The sequence below is a fragment of the Salvia splendens genome, chromosome 14 (assembly GCF_004379255.2).
Source record: "Salvia splendens isolate huo1 chromosome 14, SspV2, whole genome shotgun sequence".
NCBI classification, from domain to species: domain Eukaryota; kingdom Viridiplantae; phylum Streptophyta; class Magnoliopsida; order Lamiales; family Lamiaceae; genus Salvia; species Salvia splendens.
Window position 1 is genome coordinate 29,353,924 of NC_056045.1, and position 21,581 is coordinate 29,375,504.

Consider the following 21,581-nt stretch of genomic DNA (forward strand, 5'->3'; position numbering starts at 1 on the left):
AACTATTTGTCTTACGTGTCATTGTTATCAATGCTGTTACGGTGATTAGTGTTCATAGTCATAAAATTCAAAACAGTAATAACTTTGTATTACATTCGTCCACGGAAAAATAGTCATATTTCTAAAAATGAAAAGTTTCTCTAACAATTATATTCACTTTTCCTCCCATTTTCATACTTTACCTACTTTTTCTCTATATCTCTCTTTCTTATTTTACCCTTTTTTTTTTCTTTCTCTCTTATTTCATCAATTTCTCGTTAACTTGTGTGTGGTCACTAATGAGACTATTTTTTTGGACGAATGAAGTATTAAATTTTGTCTTTATACTTTGGCAGTCTTCAAAATGAATTTTTATAAAATTGAAAACATTTTTTAAATTGTTTTCCTAAAACTGTCCCACAAATGTAAAAACTGAAAGTTTGATAATGTCATATAAATAAATATTATTATCCTCGTCTCACAATAAGAGTCACATTTTATTATTTCGATCTGTCCCACAAATGATAAATAGGTCCTACATTCCACTAACTTCCAGTCACATTTATTATAAAACTAGTATATATAAGTGAGACTCATACTCCACTAATTTATTCAATCTATTTTTTTTTACATTTCTTAAAATCTACAGCTTATTAGTTATTATAGGAAGGAGGTAGTACTCTCCTCATCTATTACTAATAGTCTTATTTTTTAGAAAATCAATTAAAATTAATCTTATTTCCATTTAAAAAATCTTATAGTACTCCTTACTACTCTTTTTATTTTATCATGTTTTCATTCTTCTTTATTTTTTTTATCTAAAATATAAATAAAATAATGAAACTGAGAATGCAATAATCATAGGTTAACTTTGCTATTAGATAAACTATAGGGGAGCTAAATGATATTTTTATCAAATCCAAGGTTCGAGCTCATCTTCACAATCAGAATCCAAAACAGTCGACCACGATCTGAGTTCAATGGAAGAAATCGGAATTCCGAGGGAAAAATCAAATTAGATTTTAAAAATGCTGACGCAATTCGGCGCGACGGCGGAGTCGCTGTCCAAGGCGTCGACGATGATGTTCCGGATCGGCACCGACGCACACCTCTACGACGATCCCGACGACGTCAGCATCGCGCCGCTCCTCGACAGTAAATTCGAGTCCGAGAAGTGCGAGGCGCTCAAGCGCCTGCTCGCGCTCATAGCTCAGGGCTTCGATATCTCCAACTACTTCCCTCAGGTCGGTCCACTTACAATTTTGCTTTGTTGTGCGAATTTGGATTTGATTGAGTGTTTTATGTCTGTTTGATGGTATGGATTTCGATTGTGTTGATCTGAGCTTGTTTTGAATGCTACGTGTGATTAACGGCAGCTTGTTTTGGGTCATAGGTAGTGAAAAACGTGGCGACTCAGTCGCTGGAAGTTAAGAAGCTGGTGTACTTGTACCTGCTGCATTACGCTGAAAAGTATGCCACAGAGCTTTAGATAATGTGTTCAAACTGTAGTTGAAGCATCGTTTTTGCTTTATAAAATTTCTGGCAATTAGTGAATGTATCATTCGAGTAAGAAGAGCTTCTATGTGTTGTAGGCGACCGAATGAAGCATTGTTGTCAATCAACTATTTTCAGAAGGATTTGGGGGATCCGAATCCTCTGGTGAGAGCATGGGCGCTCCGAACAATGGCAGGGATTCGCCTGCATGCTATTGCGTCCCTTGTTTTGGTGGCTGTGGGAAAATGTGCGCGAGATCCATCTGTATATGTTAGAAAATGTGCTGCAATTGCGCTTCCAAAGTTACATGATCTTCGCTTGGAAGAACACACGGCTGCAATTGAAGAGGTAAGTCTAGTAGCTTAATTACCAACTTATTGGTCTTCCTTGCTGGCAGGGAAATACAGAAAAAATCGACTTCTACATTTCGTACTACATACCCATTTTCTAACCAAATAGTTATCTTTGTTTAACTCTACCAGTAAGTGGCACTGAGTCAAGCTAATACTCTCAGAGGAACCACCATAGTTTAGTCCTGACAGGTCATTGCATGAATATTGAATTTACTAAGTAGATTTCTGGACCGTCTGTGTTCCTAATGTTTTTCGATTGCTTTTATGGTTTGCGAACCTGCAATTATGCTGTGTTCTGGAACTTAACATGTTAAGTTTATACATTTTTTTCCAATTTAATCTTGACAGGCTGGTTTATGTTTCTTGATTATTTTTGCAATCCTATCAAAATTCGAAAATTAAAAATTTAACTTGAAATTATGCAATTTAATCTCTCTTATCAGATTTTTGTGGAAGATATGACCATGCCACATGAGTTGATAACTACGGAGTATATGAAAAGCATGATAGCCTATCGACTTGATTATAATTTGGCCTTTGACAACTTACATATCTTTTGGAGAATATACTTATCATCAAGTGAGAGCCAACATGTAAGATGTTAAAAAAAAGAACATTATTATGAATTTGAGCATCAATATCTTACTCATTCTGTAGTCTCTTAAACTTCTATTATATTCTACTATTCGAGTCACTATGTCTCTTGCTAGTCAACATTGTAATATCTTGAGTTATTTCATGTGCTGCTATCAAGAATATGGGTTAAAATTTAGTCAATTTATACTATGGTTGGTTTGTCTCTCTTGCTGTAAAGAACTATGTTCACTCAACTGGTCTTCTGAGTAAGTTCTAATTGCAATCACCTGTTATTGGGTTGTAGATTGTTGGAATGTTGTTGAAGGACAACTCTCCTGGAGTAGTTGGTGCTGCTGCTTCTGCTTTTGCTTCTATATGTCCCAATAATTTCTCTTTGATTGGAAGAAATTACAAAAGATTGTGTGAAATTCTTCCTGATGTGGAAGAATGGGGTCAGATTGTCTTGATCGGGATTCTCTTGAGATATGCAATTGCAAAACATGGGCTAGTTAGGGAATCCCTAATGTTATCTTTTGAGGATCTGGAAATTCAGAGTCAGGAGAAGGATGATCCAGAATCATCTCATCTTACAGTAAGAAAACCTTTCGATGGTGCCAGCTTAGACATATGTACTGAGATTGCAGATATAGTAGCTAGGAGTTACCTTGAAGGACCAGATAAGTATTTAGCTCGGTTAGGGCATGTAAACCAAGATTCTCTTGGGTTTGATGGTTCATGCATTACGTCCGCAACAAGCAATGATGATGTGAAGATTTTGTTGCAGTGTACATCACCTTTATTATGGAGTTATAATAGTGCTGTTGTGTTGGCTGCTGCTGGAGTTCACTGGATTATGGCACCAAAGGAAGACATTAGGAAGATTGTTAAGCCTTTGATATTTCTGTTGAGGTCATCAGGCTCCTCAAAATATGTGGTAAATTCCTCTTTACATAGAATCTTCGGTATAACTTCATTCATTGAAAGAGCTTTCTCCTATTTTTCATTTCTTTCTTCACCCTAGCTAGATAGTTGGGTTCTCTTACATTGAACTCTGGATATGGCTACGTGTCTAGCTTGTCTTCCATATTTCATGTGCCTTTTTATTTGTTCTTAATGTTAGATTAAGTGATACATTGTAGATGCTGGTGTACTTGTTTGAATGGAATTCCAATTTTAGTTTGTGTTCAATTGTGTATTCTATCTTCCATTATAATCCATTTGAGGAATGCTGAATTTTACCAAGGAAGTTTACTCTTACTACAGCCAATTCAGATGGTAAGATATTTCCTGAAATATTTTTAGATACATCAGTAGTTTTTGAAAGTTTTTACCCCGGACTTGCTCCTTCAATTTAAAATCCCACCATCCTACTGTGTGCTAATAAATGATGACACTCCTGATTGTCTTTTATGTAGGCAATTTACCGATTTTGTGAAGCCAATACATCCTCATAATCTGAAACTGTCTTCCTGTTAAAACACTTTAGTAGACTAGTAGCGGGACAGATGGAGTAGCAATTATTGATGTGTGAGATCATGAAATAGGAATGATATATATAGTTCTCATGATGTAGGTCAACCTACTTAAGCTCATATGCATGGAACACATCCCAGCAAAGTGGTTCGTTTGACAATCTTTCTTAATTTGACCTTTACAATATTTTAATATGCAGGTTCTTTGCAACATTCAGGTCTTCGCCAAAGCAATGCCATCACTTTTTTCTCCATATTACGAAGATTTTTTCATCAGCTCTTCTGATTCATATCGAACAAAAACTCTGAAGCTTGAAATACTTTCCACCATAGCTACAAAAACTTCAATTTCCTCTATATTTCTGGAGTTTCAGGTAATGGTCTACATTTTGTTTATCCTTCTATCTGAGGAACCTGGGGCTTTATACTTTGGTATCAAAATTACACTGTTTTTGCTCCTATTGTTGGCTGAATTTGGAGAAAGTGTTCTGAAATATTTTGGAGGTTTGAATAGGAAATCAGTACTTCAGTAGTGACATAAAATATCTATGAATGTTTTGTTGGGAAATGATCTGATGTATATCTGTAAGAAGTTTTCAAGTTGATATTTCTTGTCAGTAATATTTTGTTTCAGTTTGTGGAAGGTTGTTCCCTATCCCGATGCCATATATTGTTTTTGTTTACCAATTCAAAATGTTTTTTCTAGATATCTCATCCCACTATAAATTCAGTTTTCTCAATATAGATTTGATTCATTCCTTTGTTGCTAGCTTATTCAGAGTCCAATTTTAGTTCTCTAGTCCTAATAGGATACTGTATCTTACTATTTAGGTTTTGTTTGTTTGCAAGTTTGGCACTGTGGCTCTTTCTATAGTATTATGGTCTAGGCGTTTCTGGATTTTAAAAAAAATAATGATTCATATCTTTAAGTCTATTTTTAGGATCATGTTAGAGATCCTGATAGGAGGTTTGCTGCTGATACTGTTGCTGCCATTGGTTTATGTGCACAAAAACTCCCTGATGTTTCCAACACATGTTTGGAAGCGCTATTGTATCTGGCTTTGTCTGGTAATTGTTATTCCAGTGATACATTGTAGATCTTCATACCCATAACTTTATTTCTGAAAGTTCTTTGATGTAATTCAACTTTCAGAATCTTCTAACAATGCTGTGGCATTGATGGGCGAGGAAGAAATTTTATTAGTTCAAGTAGTCAAGTCTATCATGGCAATCATAAAACAAGATCCTCACAGTCATGAGAGAGTAAGTTTATCAATCTCCTTTCCTGTTTAGTCTGTTTATTTTTATATTTGTATTAATTTTTTTCTCTTATGTGTACGGGTTATACTATCTGTTTATGTATGCATCTTAGTAATAGCTGGGTATCCTTAATAAACTGATCATCATGATTTTATGACATTTGTAAGATCACTTCTAACTTCCTGATGTGTGGGACCTTTCTTCCCTTGCCAGATTCATGTTTAAGCTTCTGTTTCTATATGCTTGATGAAACTGGGTAGCAAATTTACCATGGAAGTTGTGAAACATGGTACTCTTTTGATAGTGCATGGATAATATACCATTTATTTCATGAAATAGAGAACAATTTGATTTTCAATCATGTAGAAAGTTATCATTTTGAAGCTTTAGAGTGGTTGTGCTTGTCCTGCATCGAGAATCTTATAAACACTCGGAGAACAATATGATTTTCAATTCCTGTGATGATTTTCTCTCATATATCAAGAATCTTATAAACTTAACCTGAACTTGATTGAAGGTCATTGTTCATTTGGTTCGAAGTTTGGATTCAATGTCTGCACCTGCAGCACGTGCAATGGTCATATGGATGCTGGGTGAATACTGCAACATTGGAGTCCTCACGTCTAAAATGATACCAACCATATTTAAGTACCTTGCTCATCGCTTTCACTCAGAATCAGTTGAAACAAAGCTCCAGATTGTTAATGCTTGTGTCAAGGTAGTCATCAGTACTCAATAGTAACTCTTTTGGTTGCATTTAGTATCCTCATCTGGACCTATATGATTACTTAACTTGGTTAAATATGGCCCGTTGTAAAGTATGGTGAAAATTTAACTTTGCTTGTAGCTCTATATTGTGTTACGATATTAAGATGCATGGATTTAATCATCTTAGAATGGTATGTCAAAAATTTTCTTTTTTATTGCTTTCTTTGACCTGCATATTCAAGCATGTATTGGTTTCTTGTTTTATGGTTTTACTCTATGCATCTGCTTATTCTGGTATGTCATACACAGTTTATAAGTCAAGGTTGATGAAATCAAGTACTCCATGTTTCTGTGCTTTGTGGTGGGTATATCTTTCAAGTTTTATCCACTTTGGATTCTTTTTTTTTGGTGATATTAATTGGTATGTCATCCACGGCATCCACCTTGTTTAAATTCATAAATTAGAATATGCTTAGGAGAAAGGATTAGAAATTCTTTGTTCAGTTTGGGCTTTACAGTCCCACTAGTTGCATGAGATAAGGAAAATTAGCTCACTGTTGAGGAACCTCACCAATCTGCATAATATATTAAAAAGTTGGATACGAGAATATAAGGAGAATGAATGAGGCATATCCATTTTTAAGCATGTTTTTGAACAACTTCTCAAACTCTCAACATTCTTATTACCCATTATACTAGAATAGTAGAGAGGTTTTCCATCGAAGAAACCACTATCTCTACCCTACCTCTTGCTTCAGTTTCTTTCTTTTGTTATACTGAACAGTGAACATGTAGTAGAGAGATTTTCCATCGAAGAAACCACCATCTCTACCCTGCCTTCTGCTTCAGTTCCTTTCTTTTGCTATAGTATACTAAACATGCAATGATGAAAAATGCTACAATGCTTCAATTCCCAGAAATTTGTCTGAATGCACTATTTATGTGGTTCCTGCTTAGGACTGTTGTTAGCTATGGTATGGTTACACAAAATTATACAGACCAATTACTGAAACATTAAAAAGAAAATTTAAAGGTTGCAGAGATGCAACTTGGCCATTTTGATTACCATGATTACAAACACGGACATCTTGCATCAGAAAGACAAGGAATAATCAAAGAACACGAATTTCTCTTGTGAAAACTAGTATGTAATTATGTATGTAGCCTAACAATGCTATCAAACTTTTAATTTGTAGTAATATATATGTTGAAGTAAATACCCATTTCTAACATGTCACCAAATAAATCTTTTCTTGACTAGTTTAGCCCTGATGTTGAAAAACATAGCTAATTGGTGAGTTCAGGCTATGGGTTGAACCTCAAGCCTATTCTGTGTTAGATTTAATGGATGATGAATATCTGATTCATGGTTGGTTCTGGATATATCGTATTAATCCTCATATGGTTAATCCACAATCTGTCTTCATATGTTTCCAGGTCCTACTACGTGCCAAAGTGGAAGATATATCTGAACTGCGATTAGCCATAAGTTATGTTCTTGAACTAGCCAAATATGACTTGAACTATGATGTCCGCGACCGTGCTCGTGTTCTGAAGAATTTTTTGTCACACTGCAAGGGGTTCAATTATTTGGAAGAAGCAGATTACCGAACTGAGTTCAATGACCTGACATATGTATTTGCTGAATACATATTTGGAGGAACCAAAAAAGTGCCATCTGAATCATTCAGTTATAGGTTTTATCTTCCTGGTTCTCTTTCACAAATAGTACTTCATGCAGCTCCAGGATACGAACCTCTCCCAGAACCTTGTAGTTTTGCGGATGACGAGACTGGTCATTCCCCAACTAATGTGCATAATGATCACGAATCAAATGAAATTGATGATTCTGATGACATATCAGGTTCTCTTGATGAAGAGAACACGTCTGATTACAGTTCTGAGTCTGTTTCTGGTGAAGGCGGAGACAGTTATATTGCATCGGATAGTGGTGAAGATGAAGAAGCTGGTACGTTAATTCATCTTTCAGATGATGCTCCTGATTCTGGAGATCATGACAGAGTCTCAGTAAAGAATACGTCATCTGGATTGATGGATGCTGGTGAGTTAATGTCCAAAAGAGCTCTTGAGTCTTGGTTGAATGAGAATTCGGATTCGGGACAGAATTCATCCAATCTGAGTCAGGTTCAGAGATCATTGGCCAGAATATCAATTAAAGACATTGGTCAGCTGGTTAAACCAAAGTCATATACACTTTTAGATCCTACAAATGGGAATGGGTTAAGTGTAATTTATAGATTTTCTTCTGAGGTGTCAAAAGTATCTAAAGAACTGGCATGCATACATGTTTCTTTTAGCAACCATTCAGAAGAGCCTATGTGCAATATTTTCCTTGCTGAAGAGAAACCTAACCCAAGTCCAGATTCTTCAGAGAAATCCGGGTCACCAAGTGAAAGGTAATGTTACCTATCCTTGATGTGCCTATCTGAAACTCGATTAAAGCATTTGTCACGTTAAGCTGCTTTTCTTATTCTGGCATGCTTCTATCACCTTAATGGTTTTTCATAATCAACTCTAATATCATTATTGTTTTTATTCCAACGTGATTGTTCTAGCAGTCTCAGGCTAATGTTTTTTCTTGATGTACAGTGTATTGGTGTCTCATGATAAAGAAGCAACATTAATCCCCATGGAAGAGATAGACAGGCTTAATCCTGGTCAACCAGCAGATAGAGTTCTCCAGGTTCGCTTTGAACACCATCTGTTACCTTTGAAGCTGGTTTTATCATGTGATGGCAGAAAGCAACAAGTGAAGTTACGACCTGATATTGGTTACTTTATTAAACCTCTGCCAATGGATATTGAATCATTTTTGAAGAAGGAATCTCAACTTCCTGGGATGTTTGAAAATATAAGGAGGTCAGTTTCTTTTGAGCGGTTACTGATTTCTTGTTCTTATCTACAGCTGAGGATTCTGTTGATCCTAGATTTTCAATCTTTTTTTTGAATTTATGTGGAAGAAATTATGTTCTTGCAGAAAGAAACTTGCACGCAATCTTCAATTTGTATCTGTTGGTTTAGTTGTTGAATAAGTATTTGGTATTCTATGGAATCAGTTTGCTCGGTCTTTCCAGTTTTATCCTTTTCATGTTGGTCTTCTGGGTTCTCCTAGAGTGCAAGATGTTTAGATATTGTGGACCTCTAAATTTAATGTGTTTTCACTCTAGCCCTCAATGCAATTACTCATGCACAATCTAAGATCTCTCTCTCTCTCTCTCTCCTGTCAGTTTTCTTCATTTACAAATTGTTCACATAATCTATTCTATTGATTTGTGCAACAGGTGCACATTTTCAGAGCATCTAAACCAGCAAAATGATAAAGATGAACCCCCGCAGAAAGACATTTTTCTGATGATATGTGAGAAGTTGGCACTAAAAATGCTTAGCAATGCAAATTTGCATCTCGTGTCTGTGGACATGCCTGTTGCTGCTAATCTTGATGATTTATCTGGTATATCCCTACGTTTAAGTGGTGAGATCTTGAACAATTCTGTCCCTTGTCTTGTCACTCTTACTCTTAAAGGTACTTGTGCCGAACCACTTGAAGTGTCAGTAAAAATAAACTGTGAAGAAACTGTATTTGGTTTGAATCTGTTAAATAGGATTGTAAATTTCTTGGCAGAGCCACCACGTTGATGATACAATTTTCGATAAAAACTGAGTTGTACTTAAATTTGTTTGCAACATTCGTTTTTCTAGCTTTAAGCTTATTGTTTTCTTCCTTTTGTGTTGTGAAACTACCCCTTGAATATCTATCTTCTGGCACAGTAGTTTTAGGGATAACTTTTTATTGATATGATTGATGATTGATGATTGATTTACTTCTGAAGATGTCCATGTTCTCTCTCCCTCTTATACAATTGTATATGTAAACATGGTGTACTTAAATCCATTCAAAACTTTTATTTTGGATATAAACTTTTACTCCCTTCAGTGGAGGATTAACTCTATTACTCCCTCCATTCCGTCTTAATAGAGGCGTTTCATGGGACAAAGTGCAGGATTTAAATGGAACAAAGGGAGTACAAAATAACTCCGTGACAAAAGTTAGAAGGGAGTACAAATAAGAGTACCAATTTACTCTCTTCTAAGCATGTCCACTTTAGCAATGCAAATTTGCATCTCGTGTCTCTGGAGTTATTTCTAAGCATGTCCACTTTAGTGGAGGATTAACTCCATTCTCTCTTAATTTACTTTTTCCCCGCTTTAACTATTTATTACTAAGTATTATTTTTTCAAAACAAGTGCAGAAAATGAAACACCTCTCTATTAACATGGAACAAAGGGAGTACAAAAGAACTCCGTGACAAATCTCAGAAACTATTTCATACTGAAGCTGCTTTCATTCCATTTCCCTTCTGGAAGAAAGGGTATCTAGAAATATAATCTTGTTTATCACATATACTGTCAAAAATTGTCTACTACCAGACATATTTTTGGTTCTTGTATCGTCTCTGTAATCTATATGGGATGCTAACTTCATATTATGTGGGGATCAAGTAACGAAATTCGAAGACATAAGGCTGAATTTCTATCAGCTTATGTGATGGTGATTGAGTTTCTCCATTTAGACATTCCATCATCAATCTTTTCAGTGAGCTTGTAAGAGGTAGTTGGCTGTAGATCCACTCTAGAAGCGACTCCATATCATCAGCAAAGTCCTTTGTGTGCCGGTGCATGAGTTTTGACACTGAAATCTTCTTCTTGCTCGTAATTCCTACTGATGCTTCCAGATACTCTACTTTAGCTTTCTCTAATTCGTTCATTACTTCATCAGGCATGTAAAACCTTAACTGCAAGTCTTAATCTTAGTTGTCTGCATGACTACTAAAACTTGGTGAATATAAATTGTAATGTTGGAAACTGTACTTACTGCTGGAGACGACCAGTTGCCTCGACAGAGAGCAAATATGACATTAGGTTCCGGATAGTCTAGACCACAAGCTTGCCTTAGAATTATTTCCCTCTCATCAGTTAATTCCTGTAGTTCAACAAAATTATTCCTCATGATTCATGAATAAAGATTTCTTACTATAAAACAGGATTTAGAAAACTGAACCATAGCATAAATTGGTGTATATCCCGTTCATCGTATAAACTGATCTCCGATTACTGAGATTTCTGTTCCATTTGTCTCAGTTCTGTTATTGGTCTCGATAAAGACTTTAGTATGTTTATGTTCACTCACATGCTTAGCTTCTGCTGGATGTCTGAGGATGCACTGCTCAATCGTGGAAGCCTTGAATATGAAACCACCCACATTGATTTCAGCCTGAATGATAATTCAACGTGAATACTAATGCTTTAGTTCAAATGATTTTAGTGTCGCTGCTTATGTTGGGCTAGATGTTGTTACCTCGTTCACAAGTAAGAGTAGTTTCTCCTGGGTAGAAGGCAGCCCATGTTGCAGAAAGGCCTGGAATGAAAGAAAAGTTATTCAGATAATGATGATATTGATTTTGTTTAGAATTTGGCTTAAATCACTTGAGATTTTTATGTACATTCATTATGGAGGCGTTGTAAATGTTAATCCAGAATGCGAGCTTCTGCTTGTGGTTGAAGTGGTTTACTTTGACTTTACTGAGTTTCTGCATCAAGATCCTGGAAGGAAAAAAGAGCCGCTCATAAACGTGTCAATGTTGATCGGGTAGAAGTTGCTGGTACATACCTCAGTCTCTGCACGTCCGGGAGACATTCAGAGAAACGGCTTGTGTCCAGTGTAGTTTTTGTTATTTCTATGAAATTCTTGTATGGCCCGATATCTCTGATGTTGGCACCAGGTTCAGGCAATATTTCATAAGGATCAAGATGGGATGCATTATCAATGAATGGAAACACGGGCGTTCTGCAGCTGAACGTGGCTTTGGACACCAAGCCTTTCGAGTTCATGCAGGCCATAGTCTGCTTCGAGAGGTTAGTCGACCCTTTACTCTTATATGTGGTCAGGTTCAGTTTGAGAAATATGTTTATCAAGCACTTGATAAGATCTACGGAGAGCTTGTTGGGGTTTACTATTTCACTTTCTGTACCTATTTGGCTCTGAACCGTGCGGCCGTTAGAGATTTTTAAATCCCCACTTCCCCATTCCGTTTCCGCAGCTGAAGAGCTGGATGGCTTCATAGCTATGTCGCCATTCAAAGCTGAAGCTCTTCTCCGAGAAACAGGAAAATCAGGTTTACCATTTTTTCCCAGGAATGTTGCATTTTGAAGTTCCTTGGAGGAACCCAGAGATGCTCTCCTGTCTCCTGGTATTCTGTATCTTCTGTTTTCATAGTGTTGTGATGTTGAGAACGCGTCGCTCTCCTTGTGCTGCATCTGGTTTGGTCGTCTGGACGGCAACTTCCTGAGTTGCCGTTGCTCCAGTTTTGGCCGGAACTCTTTCAACTGCACCACCTCCATTTCTTTCCTCTTCTGCTTCTCATGGTGGATGTCCGATTTGAGGTCATTGATCTTTCTCTCCACCCAATCTATCTCTTCTTCCACCAACGCTAAATCAGCAAGAAGCATTTGGACCTGAGTTTTCAGTCAGTGTTCACAACCATATTTATTACTCCTCTGTCTCAAGTTGATCGAAATCCTTTTTTTTCCCCAAATAGTGTTTAATGAGTTAAGTGGGTGAAGAAAATAAAGTAGATAAGTGAAAAGAGAATAAAGTAAGAGAAAATGTCGTTTCTACCAAAAAGAGGAAACGATTCATTTTGCCGGGGGTGCTTTGATAAGGAATAAAAATTGATTCATTTGGGATGGATGAAGTATTGGTTGTGACTTGTGACATGGGGTTTGGGTAGATTTCCAAAGAATTCATAGCGAGTGTTTGTTGTCCCGCCCTCGTCTGAGGGCACCCCACCCGATGTGGGCCCAACTCGGCTCTATAATAATACAAGCTCTTCTAACTACTACTACTACTACTACTTCTTCGTTCTCAATTTGTCGAATGTTTTTTTGTAATCACTATTTCCAAACTCAAGAGGCTTAAGGAAAGACCAACATTTGGGATTTATATATTTAATCACTCGATATAGCAGTGTTTATTGTGGCTTTCAAATATTGATCATAGCATTCTTTCTGTCGATTTACATTCTAGTACAGCAATCGTAATTAAACCCTAACTGTGATATATAAGTCCCAACTACTATTTGGTTATAATTAAATATTGATGAAGCCTTACAAGGGTAGATGTTCAAACGTACAATTTTTGTCCTATCAAAAGAAACCGGGGTTGGTTAATATGCTTGTTAGGGTGTGTAGTAGTACGTGCAAGGTTCACATGTTGAGCACGTACTCGAAGCACGCGTTGTGTGTGTGTGTGTGTCATAGAGCACGTTGTGGCGTGTAAAAGCATGTCACTACATTACTCATTTAGAGGCCATCATGTGACATTATTTTAATTTTAGTATCCAACTCTTTTAGTGCTCAAGGGTTGTGGATAGTGCTCAAAAGTACGTAAACAGTAGTATAAGTGTCTAGCATCATGGATGGCTTACATGACACATATGTTATTAAACATGTTAAATTATTCATTGTCACCAACTACTCCCTCCTTCAAAATCTTTTTTTTTACCTCACAATAATTAGTCACTTTTAAAGATGAATATATGATGGGAACCTGAAATGGAAGGAAGGGGGTGAGAGATGAACATGAGTGGCAGCAGCCAGTTGGCCCTTGCATAGTGCATTCCAACACCCTCTTCAACTGAAGCTCCCCTTCCAACTCTTCCTCCAATCTCTCAACCTGCATTTATTACATGTTGCCAACACCAATATTATCGACGGATTTTCCGACGGATAACATTCTTTCATCACGGACATACTAATCCGTCACTAAATTTATCAACACTTGCCCAACGGATTAACCACTTTTACCTACCCATATATTTATGTTTCATAAGCTACTCTCAGTATTAGCATTTTCTTTGCATGACTAACCAAACCCTAGCGACGTTTCATCCTAAAACCAATTAGTTATAGAAGGAGTGACTCACCAGAAGCTGAAATTGAGAGAGAGAGAGAGAGATACCTGTTGTTGGAGTTGGAGTTTGTTAACATGTTTATCTTGGCCTTGCTGCATCAACAAATCCTCGAATTTCATAGTCGAGACGACAACCAGAATAATTACACTGTTTCACAACGACAGGATTGTAACATAGTATGTGTGTTTGGTTTGGTGGGAGAGGGAAGTATATAAACGCAGTGTGTGTGTGTGTGTGTGTGTGTGTGTTTGGTGATGAATCAGAAGCAGGCTTCACAACCTGTAAAACTTTAAAGGAGAGCACAAATGTGAAGGAGAGGTGAGAGGTGGCAGACGTGAAGTCCATGATTGGTTTTAACTCATCCAACTGTTCCTTCTATTAATTTGTTGAGTTAGTTTAACCAACTTCCATTTCAACCCTCTCTTTTTTTTTAATTATTTGTTTAAGGAATATTATATTGTCATTCACTTATTACATCCTTTAATAATAGCAGTAGTATTTCTTGGATCGTCTCAAATATTAGTTCATTTTTATTTGTAATAATAGTCACTTTAAATTAATAATCTATGTCAAATTATGGATAGTCCTGCCAGATTAATTTAGGAAACGAAATACTAAATCAAGAAGTTTTAATTTTTCTCAAATGTCTCATGTGTGTACAAAATGACATATGCTCAAAATAATGTTATTCAATTAAGATAATTTTTATTTACTTTATTTAAACATGAATCGCTTTGTAATGTATGTGATAATTGAGAAAAAAAAATGAAACTTTGTGATTTAATATTCTATGTTTAAAATTTGTGGGACTATCCTGAGTTTGACCATATTAGTAATTTAAATGACAATATTCCTTTTATACATCAATCGCCCCATAGCTTATCTTATTTACTTTTCCTACCACATGGACTACCAATTTTTCTACTCGCACTATTTTTTAATCATTATATAATGTTGGGTCGAGATTAATAAGCTAGTTATGACTGCGCTTTTACAGAATCTTTTCTTCACTTATAATATACTATGCATTTCGATTTTGATTAAAACTCGTGTCATACTCAATAATGCCTATTTTAAACATATATGGCCTATTATTAAGAGATAAGGGAGTATTAAAAATTAAAATGCCCAAGGAAGGGGGATATATGTGTCACGGGTTCAATTTTACCATAAAGTTATAGAGATTTGACAATTCAGCTTATACATTATTATGCAATATTAGTGGAAATGTCACGGAACAATTAAACAGAAAGTCCACCTACAAAATACAAAATTGGTTATTTGCTGTTTTTCTCAATGATATATTAATATTATTATCCATTAGCATCATTTTACTCAAAAAGTCTTGCACTAGTATCAGATTAGTCATTAGATCAGCCCCCGTGCATCATACCACATTTCTAGAATAAATAAATGCTCCTAATAACGATGAATTTTAGTATTATTACATAAAAATTCGTATTGATTTATATTGTTCGAAACAAAATTACATCCCTTTATATATCAACTATGACAAAAAAATTTATATTAATGTCAATTGTCATATGCGTTATTGGAATCGAATCCGTGACCACATAGTTATACTTATATGCTATGATATGGCGACCAGTTTTAAACTCGTACGATCAAGGAAAAAAAGTTAAAATTGACAAAAACGCACGACCACATGGTTCGAAGAAAAAAAATGGAATCGCCGTCTGTGGGAATCGAACCCACGACCACATGGTTAAAAGCCATGCGCTCTACCAGCTGAGCTAAGACGGCTTGTAGTATTTCTCTTTTAGCTAATTAATTATATAAATAAACCTAGAGAAATTAATTAATATTTCCCTACTTTTCCCGTGATTCATTAAGTTTTCACCCTTTTAATGTGAATTAATTCAAAGTAGGCCATCAAAATTTTCCACAAGGAAAAATCGGAACTAATTACATTAACTTTTTTGTTTTTTTTAATAAAAGCTAACTAGATTTGGGCGGACTATAAACAAATTTGTGGTACAGGGAATTATTCATAGTGATTTAAACTCTTGCATACATTTGCAAGTTAAAAAGTTCCATTATTTTTGTGTATTGAAATGCTTCTAGCTTGTTGACAAAAAATCAAATTTTTATGTGGCGCATTAAAATTAAATATTACTCCTATATTATAACAACATAATATCATATTTGAAATATTGTATTAAAATATTTGTCATATATAATCTAGTACTCCCTCCGTCCTACCACAAGTGATTGATTTCTTTTGGGCACGAGATTTAATAAAATAATCTATATTGAGTTAAAGTGGAGAGAATAAAGTATGAGAGAGGAAAAAGTAAGAGAGATAAAGAGATAATAAAGTAAGAAAGAGAGAACAAAGTAAGAGGAGGTTAAAGTTTTATTTTTTGTTAAAAAATGAAATTGATCACTTGTGGTGGGACAACCCAAAATGGAAAGTTGATCACTTGGGTGGGACGGAGGGAGTATTATTTTTCTAGGGTGCATACCGGATTAGTTAATAAACTAAGTTTTAGAATTTAATCTATAAGAATATCAAAAAATACATATATTTCTATATGGTCATCTTCTATTGCTTATAGCATCATAATCCAAAATCAAGACCAGATCTCCACCATTAGATTTCAAAATGAGTGGATGAGATTAAATCTTACGAATTTCAATAAATAGTAGACAAATTATCAACAAAAGGGTAAGATCGTCATTCTATTATCATATCATAATTTCATATCCTCAATACAAATGAAATTAAATACATAAATATATATGTATGATAGATAGTATGAGATGCTTATATAAAATATTTCCATTATTATCATAATTCAAAATATTAATCTTGGCATTGTAATAAGTTTTTGATGTTGGAAATACATACATAGTACACCTTTTTATAGAAAAATTATTCTTTTTACTACATATCGGGATGGTCATGGCATTTTTGGCCAAGCCGAAAGAAAGGTTAGGTCTTTATGATGGATTGAGGGAGCAGTCGCCTTTTCTCATCGAATCTTTAAAACGATGAGACGATATCGAATAAATATTTATCTTGTAGATACGTACCTAAGAAATCGGTATGTTTAAGGCATTTAGCTCCGATCAGTTTCACCTCCATTATACCCACCCCATCTCTGTTTGTGCGAGTGAACAAAAACAATCGAAGAAGATCTTAGTTATGGAAATCAATTAAATGAAATAATATATATTTGAAAGTGAATAAAATTACGATTACAAAATAGAGTAATAAATTATGTGCTTGAAATTTCGAAGAATCCGCTGTCGCAGCCGACGTTGACCAATATACTCCTAATTTCTTTCTTGGCGTCAGTCAATTTTTTAACATCGATTTAAATATTTCTATTAAAATGAGAGAAATTTAAAGTTCTCAATTTCAACATGACATTTCTAGATACCATGAGGTACAAGACAAACTTGTTTTACATTTAATTATCATATACTAGCTTGAGATTTTCTTCGAAGGTATGATTGCAAACTCCATTCATTTTATGAGATGTTCACAACTTCATTTCTAATTTTCTTGAGATGTTTAGAACTTATTCTTAGTTGTCCCATTTGACCAAATTTATCACTCCATAATTAAATTTTTTAGTTTCTTAAACTGAAAAGGACGCCGTTTAGCCGTCCACGTCGTCACATTAATATTTCTCCACATCCCCAACTTTTACATGTCTACACCAACTCAACATCGCATTTACTCAAATAAAAATCACACGGGACAATTGCGAATCTGAAACTTTGTAATTTTTCATTTAAATTTCGAAAGACGTGGGATGGACTAGAATTTGACCAACCTGACTAATTTTGCCACCCTCATTTTCCCCCCTCACAATCAAGCAGAGAAGGTCTTGGATAGGAAGCAGTTTTTCTGGTTGAACTCTTTCCATTTCCAAAGTGAAGATGTCTCTCAGCTTCTTCTTCTTCAGTTTGGGCAATACCTGTGTCCTGAAGTTGCTCCAGAGCTTTCACCACTTCGTCCATCGTGGGCCGGTACTTGGGCTCAATGGCTATGCATTTCACAGCCAGTATCGCTGCTCGTAGCACCCCACTTGGCTTGTACTGGCCTTCTATACGAGCATCTATGACACGGAGCACTCTCCGCTTGCTTGCCAGGTAAGGCCTTGCCCATTCAATCAGGTTCTGCTCGCCCTGGGGCCGGTTCTGGTCCAGCACGCGCCTTCCCGTCAAGATCTCTAGGAGAACGACACCAAAGCTGTACACGTCGCTCTTGGCAGTCAAATGGCCTTCACAAGAAGAATGAAATCTGATATTAGAACTTACATCCCTTAGCTACTTAGTTAGGTGCTACTCTTACCTTTTTTTAATCGGTAAACGAACATAAATTTAAAAGTCGCGTCAAAGTGGACTCGAACCCGAGACCTTTGGCCTCAGGCTTAACCACTCTACCACTAGGTCAACACACGCACACTTGATCTCATTTCTACTTTCTTGGCTTATTACCATTCTTACAACATTGGATACAAAGATACAAAAGCAAATCAAGATTCATGTCTAAATCATACCTGTGGCCATATACTCTGGAGCAGCATAGCCATAGGTGCCCATGATTCTTGTAGAAACATGGCTTCTGCCATCGAGTGGGCCGTCCTTAGCCAACCCGAAATCAGAGAGCTTCGCGTTGTAGTTCTGTTACCAAACCAGCAAATGAAATGTAAGTGAAACTACACAATGTGTACTCAAAAAACATGTAGTGAAGTTAGGAAATAATGCACACATACAGAGTCAAGCAAGATGTTGGAGGCCTTGAAATCGCGGTAGATGACCTTTGCCTCCGGGCTGTGGAGGAATGCTAGCCCCTTCGCTGCACCAAGCGCGACCTTCATCCTTAGATTCCAATCCAACGGCTGGAAATACGACGCCCCTATCCAACAACAACATCAATAAATGTAACAAACAAAACAAAAGCATCTTCAATGAACTAATCATAACAACTCACTCCTGAATAAATGATTCTCCAAGCTGCCACGAGGCATGAACTCGTAGACGAGAAGCCTGTGCTCGTCCTCCAAGCAATAACCGATCAGTTTAACTAGATTGGGGTGGTGTAACTGCCCTAGATAGTTGATTTCTGTCTGAAAAATTCAACAACATAGGTCATATCAATTCAAGAAAGAGTTCACTTCTACATTTGATCAAATATCAATCCATCAAAATAGAAGAAAAGGAGAAAGTGATGGTACTAACCAACCATTCCTTGTGACCTTGCGAACCTTCTTGATTCAGTCTCTTGACAGCAATGACCGTTCCCGTCCCGGCCTTGGCAGCCTTGAAAGTGTGCTCATCGATCCACCCTTTGAAGACGGACCCAAATCCACCTTCCCCCAACACACTGTCGGGGCGGAAGTTTCTAGTACATATCCTGAGATCATTGTATCCAAAGATCTTCAAACTCCCCGAGTCCAAGATTTCAGCCTCGTTTCGAGGGGTCAATGGCACTGAGGGAGGCAAACTCCCATCAAAGCTAACATATCTAGAACTTTGCCCTGATTTGGGAAATTCATGTGTCTAAACTGAGTTAGCTAGCCATCAAATTTATTGGACAGCAATTCCTCTGCATCAAGAACAACTAATCCAATACATGTATTTATATTTCCTTTCCACACAAAAATAGTCATATTTTCCATTTCAGTCCGTCCAACGAAATTAGTCTTTCGTCAGATTCTCTTCAACGAAACGAGTCTCATTTATCACTAACAATCTTCAACTACTTTTTCTCTATCTCTGATTTTTTTTTTATCAATTTTTGCATTAAAACTTGGGCGATCCACTATAAAGATTACTTTTTGTGGACGGATTTAGTATAATTGCTCTTTAACTCATTTCTAGAAATGCTTATATTATTCCTCCAACCAAAATGAACTCCACATTTAGAAGAAAAACACAATCTAGCATAGCACAATACAAGCAATTTCTATGACAAATGTGACCTCAAACACAAAAATCCAAAACCACCAAAGGTGAATAGTGTAAACCTCAATTCATCTTCATTTAGCATAAATTCAAGAAAACCAACAACCTTAAACACACACACACACACACACACACGACATTAAACACATCATGCTATATAGGAAGGTGGGGATATACTAACCATCTCTCTGAGGGCTGTGGTGGGCCCGTATTCGGGCGCTGCAGCAAGAGCCCATCAATTCTCTCTCCTCAAAACTCAAAAGATGGAATCGGAGATAACAAAGAAGATGTGAAGAGGAAAGCAAAAACACACGAGAGCCGAAAATTCAAGCAGGAGGTGTGAACAAATACAAGGAAGAAAAAGAGTAATGTGTAATAAAGAAAGTGTATTTATTAATGTGTTTGTCTGTGTGCTGACTTTTTCATAATAACGTTTAGTCAACTATCCCTTCTGCAACTTGCTCGGACATAGATACATGTTTTTGTATGTATGTATATATGCACTGTACATGACAGAGTTTATTCATATAAAATTAAAATATTTTTTATTACTAAAATTTTTAACCGACATTAAATAATTTTTTTAATTGGAGCTGTTATCTAAATGTTGGAATTTGACATTTTAAGATTTTTACAATCAATCTAAAATTATGAAATATATTAAAAGGAAAATATGCAACATATTGAAATACTACTAGTCTAGTACAAATAGTCATACATTAAAAAAAATACCTACATAAATAAAGGGATAAAATAAATAAATAATTTTAGATTTTCCTCCAATTTTATTTTTCTCTCACTATTCACTGTATTCAGTATTCACTACAAACTCGAGTACTATTTCATTATATTTGAGTTATCTCAATTCAAACTAAAAGATAATGTTGATTGGAATATTCAATTACTTCCATATCATTAATGGAGACTGCAGAAAATTTGATTATTGTAGTTGGGAAATTTATGTTACGAGGTGGATTTTTTGAAATAGTTGATGTATACCATTCATAGGCTTATAAATTAAAAATATGTGTGAAGTTAGATGGATGATCGATATAAATATTACTCCTATCACCTGTTCACAACCACTTGACATAATTCTCGTTTATTATATTTTTTCTCAGTTTTAATATAGTAACAAAAATATCCTAATGATTAATAATTACTAATCACGGATTAGAGCATCTCCAAGGGAAGAGGTAAATGAAGAGTTAAAGTTATATAACTACCATATTCACATTTTTTTCATGAAAAAATATTGTCGAAAGATATTTGAGAAGATATTATACATTTTCATATTTTGAAGATATATCTTTACCTCTCCATCAATGAAAAGGTAAAATCTTATAACTACCATATTTGCCTTCTTTTTATGAAAAATCATTCTCCAAGAAAATGTATTTGAGAAGGTATTACATTTTATATTTTTTAATACATTTTATACTATTATTTTATTTTTAAAAACTCATTTACCTCCCCCTATATACATTTTTCATTTGGAATGTGTTACTTTTTGGATGAGTATATTTCACTTTTTTAGAAGGTAAATAGGTGATATACCTCTTTCATTTACTTTTCTTTGTTGAAGATGCTCTTAGTAATATAAATATTCTCGCTTAATCATCAACTTTTGCAATGGAAAATTTTCGATTTTAAGCTTCCCAAGCTATATTTATGTGTCTATCATCAATACACACGAATCAAGATATAGATATGTATAGTGGTTCATTCGTTTCAATTTGAATTGTACTCCATCCCTCTCTAAAATTTTGTCGCATTTCATTTTCTACACTCATTTTTTAAAAATG

At 35.5% G+C, this 21,581-nt stretch overlaps 3 protein-coding genes and 1 non-coding gene across 6 annotated transcripts; 1 reads left to right on the top strand and 3 right to left on the bottom strand.

Annotated features, from left to right (window-relative positions):
- The first annotated feature begins 886 nt into the window (after nucleotides 1-886).
- LOC121764945 (AP3-complex subunit beta-A-like) lies at nucleotides 887-9,585 on the top strand. Of its 3 annotated transcripts, XM_042160978.1 has the most exons (13): nucleotides 887-1,223; nucleotides 1,373-1,449; nucleotides 1,572-1,821; nucleotides 2,270-2,419; nucleotides 2,707-2,994; nucleotides 3,187-3,336; nucleotides 4,075-4,248; nucleotides 4,816-4,942; nucleotides 5,028-5,137; nucleotides 5,652-5,852; nucleotides 7,280-8,259; nucleotides 8,453-8,722; nucleotides 9,145-9,585. In XM_042160978.1, the coding sequence occupies exons 1-13, from the start codon at nucleotides 1,008-1,010 to the stop codon at nucleotides 9,497-9,499; spliced, it is 3,348 nt and encodes a 1,115-aa protein (XP_042016912.1). In that variant the 5' UTR covers nucleotides 887-1,007; the 3' UTR covers nucleotides 9,500-9,585. The 3 variants fall into 3 exon arrangements, with proteins under 3 accessions (XP_042016912.1, XP_042016910.1, XP_042016911.1); XM_042160976.1 differs by having other exon boundaries at nucleotides 2,707-3,336; XM_042160977.1 differs by lacking the exon at nucleotides 2,270-2,419 and having other exon boundaries at nucleotides 2,707-3,336.
- A 599-nt stretch (nucleotides 9,586-10,184) lies between these two features.
- LOC121764946 lies at nucleotides 10,185-14,137 on the bottom strand. Its single transcript, XM_042160979.1, has 8 exons — nucleotides 13,881-14,137; nucleotides 13,470-13,595; nucleotides 11,532-12,376; nucleotides 11,365-11,464; nucleotides 11,220-11,279; nucleotides 11,052-11,135; nucleotides 10,737-10,844; nucleotides 10,185-10,656 (listed from the first exon to the last, which is right to left on the bottom strand). Exons 1-8 carry the CDS (start codon nucleotides 13,950-13,952, stop codon nucleotides 10,348-10,350), a joined length of 1,704 nt encoding a protein of 567 aa, XP_042016913.1. The 5' UTR covers nucleotides 13,953-14,137; the 3' UTR covers nucleotides 10,185-10,347.
- Nucleotides 14,138-15,524: 1,387 nt separating this feature from the next.
- Nucleotides 15,525-15,597, bottom strand: TRNAK-UUU. Its single transcript has one exon. It is a non-coding gene; the product is annotated as a tRNA-Lys (tRNA).
- A 1,881-nt stretch (nucleotides 15,598-17,478) lies between these two features.
- On the bottom strand, nucleotides 17,479-20,167 carry LOC121763853 (receptor-like cytoplasmic kinase 176). The gene is made up of 6 exons (XM_042159942.1): nucleotides 19,958-20,167; nucleotides 19,051-19,349; nucleotides 18,803-18,938; nucleotides 18,585-18,727; nucleotides 18,369-18,492; nucleotides 17,479-18,089 (listed from the first exon to the last, which is right to left on the bottom strand). The coding sequence occupies exons 1-6, from the start codon at nucleotides 20,010-20,012 to the stop codon at nucleotides 17,659-17,661; spliced, it is 1,188 nt and encodes a 395-aa protein (XP_042015876.1). The 5' UTR covers nucleotides 20,013-20,167; the 3' UTR covers nucleotides 17,479-17,658.
- Nucleotides 20,168-21,581: the final 1,414 nt, after the last annotated feature.